This window comes from Terrapene carolina, unplaced genomic scaffold, assembly GCF_002925995.2.
Source record: "Terrapene carolina triunguis isolate 2854851 unplaced genomic scaffold, T_m_triunguis-2.0 Scaffold95, whole genome shotgun sequence".
NCBI classification, from domain to species: Eukaryota; Metazoa; Chordata; order Testudines; family Emydidae; genus Terrapene; species Terrapene triunguis.
The window spans coordinates 8,579,422-8,591,454 of NW_020664446.1; the positions used below are offsets into that span (position 1 = coordinate 8,579,422).

General features: G+C 39.0%; 1 protein-coding gene across 10 annotated transcripts in view; it reads left to right on the forward strand.

Moving 5' to 3' along the window:
* ADD3 (adducin 3) overlaps positions 1-8,843 on the forward strand; it is a 154,600-nt gene extending 145,757 nt beyond the window's left edge. For 9 of the 10 annotated variants that reach the window (XM_024204653.2, XM_024204654.2, XM_024204659.2 and 6 more), the window contains 3 exons: positions 122-245; positions 5,519-5,614; positions 6,500-8,843. In XM_024204653.2, the coding sequence (XP_024060421.2) occupies positions 122-245; positions 5,519-5,614; positions 6,500-6,798 (519 nt within the window). In that variant the 3' untranslated portion in view covers positions 6,799-8,843. The remainder of the gene's footprint in view (positions 1-121; positions 246-5,518; positions 5,615-6,499) is intronic. The other variant, XM_024204662.2, reaches the window with a different exon arrangement.
* The last annotated feature ends 3,190 nt before the right edge of the window (positions 8,844-12,033 follow it).

The following is a 12,033-nucleotide window of genomic DNA, read 5'->3' on the forward strand; positions in this document are numbered from 1 at the left end:
CCTTCCATCCATAAAGCTCTCTTTCTTGTAGGTCCGTTGTCCCCAAACCTTGGGGAAAGGAAGGAACTGATATTATAAATATTTTCTGTTACTTACTGTGTCTGATTTTCTCTTTTTCCAGCCCATGCAGTTTGAGGAAGATGAGCATGCACCACCAGCCCCTCCCAATCCATTCAGCGATCTTACAGAAAAGGAACTGGACGAGTACAAGAAGACAATTGAGCGCAAGCAACAAGGAGTGGAAGGTCAGTGGTCTAAACTGCCAAACGGGGGTTAAGTTTGAGGTGGATGCTTCTTTGAACCTATTCTGAAATAATTAACTACATATGAAGTGGTTGAGATTTTTAATTGTAATTAGAACATGAGAACATAAGAACAGCCATACTGGGTCAAACCAAAGGTCCATCTTGCCCAGTATCCAGTCTTCCGACAGTGGTCAATGCCAGGTGTCCCAGAGGGAATGAACAGAACAGGGTTTTTGTCCACTTTAACTGTAGTCATCAAAATAAAAGATGGAAAAGGCCAACTAGATTCTGTCTCCCTGCAAATGCAAGATCTTTGCATGTGCTTAGACACTCTTTCTGTAATGCATAAAAATTCATCTGAAAAATCAAATTCAAATGACCTAAAAGACCAAAACTGCTGCATCAAAAATATAGAGTTATAGAAAGAGACCTTCTAAAAACGTTAAAATGTATTAATGGCACACAAAACCTTAAGTTAGAGTGAATAAATGAAGACTCAGCACACCACTTCTGAACGGTTGCTGACCCCTGGTCTGTACTGATGGCAGCCAAATCTTAGAGCAACAAACTATGTGCTAATTGTTCCTTGTTATCTGACTGCAACAGGACAGATGCAATTCATAGGGGAAAGTAGCAGAGTTCCTTTCTCTAGTCAGATTCTTGGTGCATGTTCAGTATTCATGATCATTATTGTTTAACTGTTCTCTTCAAAGTAGTTTGAGAAGAGTAAGTAGTTCTTATTAATTAGCTAAATTGTGGAATTCAGTTTCAGAGATTAAGATCCTGATCAAACATTGAAGTCCTCCTATAGAGAGAGGCCCGTGGGAGGTCGTAAGGGATTACAAAGGAATGACTGTATGCAGTGTTGTTGTAGCCTTGTGGGTCCCAGAATATTAGAGAGGCAAGGTGGGTGAGGTAATATCTTTTACTGGACCAACTTCTGTTGGTGAGAGAGACAAGCTTGTCTCTCTCACCAACAGAAGTTGGTCCAGTAAAAGATACTACCTCACTCACCTTGTGTCTTTTATAGAAATGGCTGATTCACTGGCCACCTTTGCCTGCTTAACATAAGAAGAAATTAACCCTTATGTTAATAGCAATGGTACACCAGTTGCCCAGGACTATTGTGATCTTCCCCCCCCCCCCCACACACACACACACTTTTGTGTGGTGCTTTGATACCCAAGTTACATAGGCTATATTTATGCTATTTATAAGGTGCCTATACTGGTGTAGAAGGACCATCAACATCTAAATCTATTGACAGCTGAGAAAGTATATACGTTTTTCTAGATTATAATTATTCTTGCAGACAGAGAGGCTGCCTAGTTACTACTTAGTCTAATATTCCATTGTCATTGCAACTCATTCTACTTCCTCTTACAATTTGTGGTACACGCAGAAACTCTGGTTTAATAACTTAATTATCCATCTCCATTTATTTTGCGGTGTACTGCATATAGTTAAGTGTAGCTTTATAAAAGCCCATTGAAATGAATGACAACGCTGTTATAAATTTACCACAAAACCACAGGTTTCAATTTTGAACTGCAGTTCTTCGGTTCAGATACTGTCCGGCCAGTAAATTATTTCAAGACACTTGTGTGGTTCAGCACTAGATGCTCAAGAGAACCACTAATTGCTTGCATCATTTTTGGTGCCTTTTCCAAGCATTTTAAATCTTTCATTATGAGGCTTTTGTATTTTTGCACATTTTCCCTTTAATCTAAAATAGTGGAAATGTTTTTCACTCTAAAAATAAGTACCTGAATTTTTGCTTTTGTTTTAAATATGGGACAACCTCCCTTAGTTGAAGTAGCTGGTTGATTGTAAAACCATTGTCATCAGTCTGTACTAGAGCTCCACTGGTTCAGCCCTACTGAACTTGCCCTTGGGGAGGACCTTTCTACAACAGGAAAAGTCACCTCTGGTAGAGCACATTTCAGTACAGTGTGGCAGTGGTAGAGTAGTGGCAGCTGTTGCTAGATTTAACATTAAAGGAGAGTTTTAACAGTGAAGAGGAATTAAAACTAAAAACTTGTTCTTTCCTCAAATTTTGCTATTTCCCTAGCTAATCATTTCTACTTCTCCACCCTGATTGACTCCCATGGCCACAGTCCTAGCCACCTGTTCTCCACCTCTGACTCCATCTCCCCACTTCCCACCCTGCACTTTTTCTCTGCAAAATACCTTAACTTCTTCAAAGAGGAAATTGACAGGTTCCAGCATTACCTCCTGCATCCCTGCTTACCACCCTTCCATCCAATCCTATAACACGCTCTCTTCCACCTCCTCTTTCAGTGACACACAAGTTTCTCATCTGTTCTCCTCTTCTAACCCTATCTGAAGTTCTTCGCCAATCCAGCTTCTATCTTGCACTCCAATTCAGTGGCTCTCACTAAGCCTCTAATGACCTTTTCCTGGCCAAAGCAGACACAATACTCAATCTTCACTCTCCTCAGTCTGTCCACTGCCTTCAACCAAGTTAACCATTCTTGAAATTGTATCCTCCCTCAGCTTTCATGACTGTCCTCTCCTGGTTCTCCTACCTTTAATTGCTTCTACTGCATTTCATTAGGAGGATTGTCTTCATTCCCTACCAACCTTCCGTGGGAGTTCCAAGGGGGCTATTCTTGGCCCCCTCCTCTGCAACTTGTCTCTGGGCAATCTCATTTGTAAATGATATTAACTATCAACTCTCAGCTGACAACTCATGTATACCTCTCCAGTCCTTTCTGTATACACTAAAATCACTGTCAGTCTTTCAGATGTCTCCTTGTGGAAATCCAGATATCATCTTAAACTAGAGGTGACCAAAACAGAGCTCTTAATCTTCCTCCCATTGTCTCCCCTCCTCTCTGTCACTGTGGGAAAACCTCCTTATCTCTGTCACACAGGCCTATAACCTAGGTGTTGTCTTCAGCTCAACCATCTCTCTGGATCATCACATCCAGGCAGTGTTAAAATGCTGCCAGTTCTTCCTGCTTAACGTCTCTAAGGCCTGATCTACACTGGGGGTGGGATTACAGGAGTCGACGGGAGAGCGTTCGGGGGTCGATTTACCGCGTCTAGACTAGACGCGATAAATCGACTCCCGCTGGATCGATCGCTGCCTGCCGATCTGGCGGGTAGTATAGACATACCCTGAGCTATGACCTTTGATGTCCATCCACACAGCTACATCTATTGTCCAAGCCCTGATTATCTCACATCTCATCTACTGCAACCTATTCCTCTCTAGCCTTGATGGATGCAATCTTTCCCCACTTAGATCCATTCATAATACTGTTGCAAAGATAATTTTCCTGGGTTGTTGCTTTGACCATGTCACTCCTCTCTTTGCATTTCTTCAGTAGTTGCCCCTTCTCCACTGCATCAGACACAAACTACTCATCTTCACTTTTAAGGCCCTTCATGCCCTATCCCCACTCTACCTCTTGTATGCTTTTGAGATGTCAGATTGCCTCCAATCTGCCAATGGTTCCAGCCTTCAGCAGCCATTTGTTAAACTTTCAAACAAGCACCTTTGTGCTTTCTCCCTTGGTACCCTCATGCATGGGAGGTCCTTGTAAATATCCTCATTGCCCGCCTTTAAATCCCTCCTTAAAACTCTTTTGCCATGATCCCTACCAAAAAAACCCAACCCAATCCTGACTCTGTTGGTTAGCTAGTGTAATGAGACCTCTGTTTTTCATGCTAACCAGTGTTTCCTTGTGCTCTCCCAGTCTCTCTTGTCTCTGCTTATACTGAGGGCTTATCTAGATGAACAGTAAGTTCAAGGTAAGATGGGGTGTAAATCTACCACATGTTAGTGTGCCAGTCACTAACAGTCCATCTGGATGGACCCTGTCACCACACACTAAAATTTCCCTAGTGTGCTTTGATCTACTCTGCTTTGAAACGTGACTAGCTCAGCGTGCACTAGGGAACCTTTAGTGCACGGTAGCAGGATCTATATGGACGGTTGGTATTCACCACACTACAAACCTTTAATAAGTTCTGTGGGGCAGGAACTGTCTTTTGTAATGTGTTTGTACAGCTCCTAGCACAATGGAACCTTCACCCACTATTGGGGCCCCTAGGCACTACTGCAATGTAAATAATAATAATAAAAAAAAAACCAATGTGGAGTTAATTGGGTTGACAAACTGGAAAACAGTGAGCGGGTGACTTATTGAACTTTGATTTATTGCATTATGGTCATACTGCCATTGTTATGTTGGGGCAGGATAGCACATCCTGAAACCTTGCTATGCTATAGTTCTTACTCTCACATGATAACAGCAAGTTGCAACCATCCTGGGAAAACTTAAAAATGATTGCTCTTTGAGAACTGTAGAATTTTATCTTAGTTGATTTTACTTTGTATACGAACTAAAGCACCAGAAGACTTACACAACAATGAAAGTCGAATAAATACATTAACATGTTCGTTTTGTACTGTCTTCTGATACTGTGTATTGCAGATAGGAATAGTTGATCCTTTGAAAGGAGAGGTATGTCACCATAAATTGGGAAACACATACCAAGAAATAAAATTTTAAACATTTACAGGTAGATTTTTCCCATCAATACAGATGATAGGAATAGAAAGTGAAAGCCTTTGAACCCTCATTTATCAAAAATAATGTTCTTAAATGGTATAGCTTTCTGTTTACTATAAACTTGGCAATATCATTGGCAATGTTTTAACTCTGAAATGCCAGTATTTTAAAGCACACCTTTGTAATTTCTTATTTTCAAAAGCTTAAAGATTCAAAGGTAAAAACATTTTCAGTAATCTTTCCTATATCCCCAAGATTTTCATCCACTTCAGTTAGAAGCATTTTATAACTTTTTTATATTGCTACTCCTTATCAGAATTACTAATTCAGTATTGCTTAACAATAGCATTTTTAATGCATTCTCCTGCACTAATACTGCGTGATTGACTTTCATAGTTTAGACTTTTTAAGGGTATGAATAGTATCATGATTTCTTGTATGTCACATAGTTAATGGTGAGATGAAGCCACATATGCATGGGCTGCCTGCTCCCTTGTGTTCAGCCTTGTTTTTAATTATTTATATAGAAGAGCTAACATCTGATAACTGTTAATGGATGATGACTGTAATAACTTCCTAATGTGTTTAAGCTATTGTATGTTAACTTCTTAACAACATTAGCATGAACAGTTCAATGCTAGCAGAGCTGTAAATATTGTATGTACTAACACTGATAATCTTGCTCATTTTTATTTTTGCATGGCTACTAATTCAAATCTTGTCCTGCAGATGCTGAACAGGAATTAGTCTCAGATGATGGTTCATCTGTGTCACAAATTCAGTCACAAACACAGTCCCCGCAAAATGTCCCTGAAAAATTAGAAGGTATTAAATATAACTTCCTATAAAACGCAAAGAGCGCTAATAACCTGGGTCACTGATTGTTTCATTATATCCTTTAAATAAGGTGCAGTATAGCCTGCTTTCAGTATTTTAGAAACTGGAATTTAAGTATTTCAGTACGAGATTCTTGCTTCTTACAACCAGTGAGTTTATGAAGCCTGCATCTTTCCAGACTTTACTCATTTTAAATGAAAAACTGGAATTGATAAGACACATTCTCAAAGTCGGCTGGTCAAAAACTGACCTTGTTAACTATAGTGTCATGTGTGAGTCCGTCTTAGTCTATCAATGAATTATTTTTCCCAATAACCATTTTTCCTGTTGTGAAATCCACACAATAAAATCACACGTTAATAAAATGGGAGGCATGTATGTTGTCTATTGCTCCCTGTAATGTAGCTATTATATTTTTTGTATAACAATCTTCCAGAAGAGAACCTCTGTTAATACATAACCAACAGAAACAATACAGCATATTTTTAAAGGTTTGTGTTCTGAAAGTTACCCTGCATAGTGGGTGCATCTTCATATGTTGGCCTAGTGCAGGCACAAATAATTCTAACTGCACATTAGGCTGTTTGGTCTTCTAAGTACTTGACTTACCCTTGGATACGAATGGGCTGAGAAATTGACCCTGTATCCTTTAATGAAATTTGCACACTATTACTTTTGTATCATTTGACAAAAACAAAATAAAGAGCACAAAAGATGGGGAAAACCCACATCTGAGGACCTTAAATTTTGCAGCAGTTCATATCTGAATCCAAATCCAAACTTCATATTCCAGGCCCATTTCTGATTTTTTTGCATAGACATTGCTCACAAAAATAAGAATAATAATAATAGTGGAACTCTCCATTTTCATAGAAAATCATGAAGATATGTATGCCCAGAATGCTAACCTCATCTTCACAGAGGTACCTGTTGTGGTGGTGAATGGCAAGGAAGATATGCATGACGTGGAAGAAGATCTCACCCAGCGAGTCAGTCAGTTAACCACTAGTACTGTGGAGAGTGTAGAGATTACAATTAAAACCTCTGAAAAGATTGAAGAGACCCTGTCCCCTGAGGGCTCCCCTTCCAAATCTCCATCAAAGAAGAAGAAGAAATTCCGCACTCCATCTTTTCTGAAAAAGAACAAAAAGAAGGAAAAGGTGGAAGCATAAGTGCAGCTCTGTTGCTAAGAGAAGGCATTGCACATTTTAAAACCACATTTAAGTCTAACATTAACAAAGTAGTGTTAGGGGTGTGCAGTAAACTGGACCGTAACCTATGAACAGAACTGGAAAAGGTTTTACTAAAAACAATCTTCTGTTAAATAAGAAATTAATTCATCTCTCACTTAGTGTCCAAAATTACTGAGGGTTTGAAACATTCAATAGTTTCACATAGAGCTACACTGGCAGGTGCTTTAATACTATCATAGTGAGATCAGATACCATTGTAGTACATTGTTGTGGCAAGTTACACTTGGAGTATTTTGCAGACCTTAAAATCTTCAGCACAGCTGAAGTCTCTAATAGAGTTACTGTTGAGTGATTATATGAATTTTCATTTTTAAACTGCTGCCTCACTTGGTAATCATATAATACTTTTTTGTATTGTGATTCAGACCATATATTTTGTTTCTGTACCCTGCTTCAGTGGGTGCATATTAACAGCACACCTTTAAATCTTTTAAGGTTAGATTATATAGAATACTATACACTGGCACATATTAGAAGAAAAACTGTAAGAGAAATTTTATTTGGAATTATACAAAATGTGTAAAGTCCATTCATCAAAACTTTTTTGCCAAATATTTCATTTTAGTGAAATATAATTTTTGAATACTTCTTTTTTATTCTATCAGTTGGAAAAAAACCCTTATTTTTCAATAAAGGGGATTTTATACACTTAACATTGATAACTTAGTTAAACTATGGCAAAACAAAATAAGATTTTGTATGTTCAAATGTTTGTATACCATTTAGTATAAAAGTATTATACGCATGTAAACCAAGCGTCTAACAGTAGAGTGTATTTAAGAATGCTTGGTTTAGAGTATACTTAAATATAATTCAGGAATCCTGGGACTCAGCTATCAAAGGATTAAAGCATATAAAATTAAACTGGATTCATGTTTAAATCTTACTGTGTTTTTTCCCTCATGGCATTGCTAATGAATGAAGAAAAATAATCTCTTAACAAAACCAAATGAAGGAAACAAAACTGTTAAAAGGGAAAGTGAAATAGTAAGAAAATAGAATGATGCAAAGAAAGTATAAGTTTGGTGATTATTTTTTATTAAATATATGATATGGATTGTGAGGTATTTTTATTAAATCAGCAAAATCACATTTCCATATTAGAAGTTAAAATAACTTACATGGTTTCACATGGAGAGCTACACTTTTTTCTCATTTTCATTTGAATTTTAAAAGGGTTTTCTTAATCTGTGTTGTGTCCTTCAGACAAACCCAGAACAAAGTAGATCTTAGTGCCATGGGTAGTGGCAGTAGTGCCGCTTACTCGTTTTTGCTGATATTTTCATTTTTGCTTTTTACTGTATTGTAAAAACAAACTAAACATAGAAATTAACATAAGGTTTTTTCTTCTCAAAATTGTCATAGTACATCAGTTATTGCAATAGCAAATAAATTTAAAAGATCAGTGTGATTCCCAGATTGCCAGTTGAAATATATACAATATATAGATTAAGTATGGCTGGAGAGTGGTTTGGCATGCAAAAATGTTGATTATAGCATGTTCTGGGGCTGGTTAGCTTTGACCGTGTAAGTGTGACAATGCAATGTTGGAATGGATTCTGGAAATGATATTCTAGTTATCACTAAATACTGGAAACAGTGTTTTTAATCTTAGTGGAAACTTCCAGTTGCTTAACTTGGGGGTTTTTTTGTTTGTTTTTTTTACGTTCTACATTATTTGTGTTGTATTACAACATATGTAGAAACAGTAACCTGTGAACTATGCTTTTCATAACTTTTTTAAAAAAATATATCTAAATGAATGCAATGTGCATAAATATTTTTTAAAATGCAACCGTGAACTATTTGCACCTTTTGCTAATGCCTCTATTTACTTGCTTTGGCATAAAGAATGAGCCAGCCAACTCTGTGTCCTGTGGAAAATATATAAATGTTATCTGAAATTGCTCATAGATGTAATGCTAATTAATGTTAAATCACAAATAAACAGTATTTTAAATAGATGGATTTTGCACTGCAGTCTTTCATTATGTGTTCATTTGCCTGTCAAATGTCATTTTATTTTTGTATGTTACTATAAAGATTACATAAGGCAGTGGTTTTCAAACTGCGGGTCGCGATCCAGTACTGGGTCACAGAATGTAAGGCACTGGGTCATGGTGACTCTGGTCAGCACTGCCGACCCGGCCATTAAAAGTCCCATCGGCGGTGCTGCCCGACTAAGGCAGGCTAGTCCCTACCTGTTCTGACACCGCGCTGCGCCCTGGAAGCAACCAGCAGCAGGTACAGCTCCTAGGCATGGGGGCTATGTGCCCCTACCCTAGCCCTGAGCCTCCCCCAAACCCAGAGCCCCTTCCTATACCCCAAATTGCTCATCTCTGGCCCCACCCTAGAGCCTGCACCCCCCGCCCAGAGCCCTGATCCCCTCCCACACCCCAACCCTCTGCCCCAGCCCAGAGCCCGCTCCCACACCCTGATTCCTTTATTCCAGGTCCCACCCTGCAGCCCTCACCCCTGCACCCCAACCCTCTGCCCCAGTGCTGAGCCCCTCCCACACCCCAAACACCTCATCCCCAACTCGGTTGGGCATCAACAATTTTCTTCAACTGGGTCACCAGAAAAAGTTTGAAAACCACTGACATAATTATAAGGAAAAACTGCCTTAATTATGACTTCAACTCTTCTCCCAGCCTGCCCCTGAAACCTGCAAGGAAATAACTTGGACTTTAGAGATTTGGCTATTGTTTCTGTCATTGATTTGTAGGCCACATTGGGGGAAAAAGTACAGTTTTGCCACCAAGACACAGGACTGGTCGCCAGAGTTCTGTCTTTCCAGCTGGGCCACAAACTTCCTTTCTTTCTCGGGCACGTCACTCCATCCCTGTGTCCTTATTTCCTTCTCTACAAAACGAGCGTAATAATACTGACTTCACAAGTGTGGGGTGAAGTCCTTGAATGGAAAGTGATCTATAAGTGTACAATATTCCTGTTTATTAGGTTATATAGAAATATCTTAGATAAATTAGCTTCCCTTGTTTTATGGAAAGTAACAAAGAAGGCCGTTGCCTAAAGTTCTTCATACAAAGTGATCTGTGTCATGTTCCAGCAACCTACAGCTTACCTCAAAATCTCTGCCAAGTTGCCAGAGTTCAAGTGTTGTGTTTTTTATGGCCTGGGCCACTGTAGAGAGCTGATGAATGGTGTTGAAACTTCCTGTAGCAGACTGTCTTCCACAAATCTGCCTTTGACCGTTCCTTTCCATGAAGGCCAAATCCAAGCGCTGCATAGTTCCGGTGATCGTTCCATGAACTATATCAATCTCAGTCTAGCAGATAAATTGCTGCAGAGTCACACATCTTCGATTGGGTATCCATACCTTTCATCTTATTATTTATCTCTTGTTCTCGGTCATGTCTAAAGACAAAAGAAGGCATGAAATCTGCCCCAAATAGCTTACTCTCTAAATGCTTTTGGTGGTTACTAGGAATCTCCCTTTGTTTCAGGGTGTCCATGAACTATGGTCCCTATCTATCTTGTTATCTAGAGCCAAATTCTTCCACGGAGTTACGAAAGGGTACAATTCTGTGACCCTGAACATATAAAATAAGGCAAGTGTAAGTCAGGCACAGAGGATGTGCAGTCCACAACAGTGTTGGTAGGAAGCTAGGAATGCTGAAAAACCCAGGTTGGACAGACTGGTAGGAAAGCTGTTTGTTGGCTCAGCACACAGTAATTGTGATGGAACCAAAGCAATAAGAGAGAAAAGTAACCTTGCCAGCTGTTCAAATCACCGTATGCAGGAACCCTACAGAGGATCACACAGACAGTGCAGAATCACTGTAAGGCCTAATATGTGCAATGGAACATGTTTTTAACATATCGAGTACTATTAAATGAATAGTGTCAATACTGAAAATCTATTTTGTAACCTTACATGTAAAGTGCTCAAACTATATTGAACTGTTTTACATCCTCCTATTAAATTCTTTTTGATACCATGGCAGGATTGCATTAGTAGAATCTTCCCCTTACCTGCCCTCTTTAAGGCTGGCTTCCCATCACCTGCTACTCTCTCAGAATGTAAGTGCAGCTAGATGCCTTTTTGCACTGCTGCAGATTCCCAGGCCTGTGCAATCAAACTTCATTTCCATCCATTTCTTACCCCAGATGTTTGGTTTATACTTTATCTTAAACTAGTATGTGTCTTTGACCTTACATTTGTATTTTTTCTTAAAATGTGGGTGCTCATTTTGAGGAGATATAAAAAAAAAAATTGGAATGATCAACCTGGAATGGTCAATGTCAATCAACCTGGAAATACCCCCTTCCTCATGAGGACTTCAGCGGTTTGACTGTGTAAGTATCACTCAGTAGGCATCACTGCAGCTATAGAATTGTAAACCATAATCATGTTTCATGTGTGTTCATCAGATGGGATTTTGGCCTGTATAGAAGGGAAAAGGCTGAAGCTCGTGAATGGTCTTCCACAAATTGTATGGAGCCAGAAATCAAAGTCAGAAGACCAGTCATGAAGGATCTGTGGCCTGTGCCCTTTGAACCAGGAAACTTGAATGAATAAAGCCTATAGTAATTGGTCTCTGAAGTGGCTTTGTTTGCTCTTTCACCTTGATAAGGTATGTAATTCAGTTTAAGTTTCATTCCATAATTCCTTAAATCATTTCCATTTAAAATGTTATGGGTCTTACTCAACTTGTCACCTGTACAAGAGTTTTGTGCGTTCTGTCTCATGATGTTCAAAATATATTAACATATGTGCAATTAAGAATTTAAATAGAGTACTGCATATCCAATGATTTGCAATACCAAAATTTTCCCATTGATTTCAGTGGCAGTGAAATCAAGCCCAGACAGAGAAGTTATTTTAGATGAGTGTGCATCAGTGCTGCTGCTGTTGCAGTAGATTAGAGCCTTTCACCACTGGAGACTTTAAATCCTGTCTTAAATTGTAAGTGAAAGGTCTCATCTTTGTCTCCATATTTCATATCTACCACAGGCTTTGGCAGAATGGACCGTTTCTGCCTAAGGGTTGTGCAGAGAAGTCTGCCCTGTGCCAGCCTCCCTAGAAAACTCTTCTCAGCCCCTCAATTTCTTGAGCAGTACAAACCAGGTGTGATTGATGTTAGTCATACTACTTAATGTACTTCTGGAAAGCACTCAGATACTATCATAAGA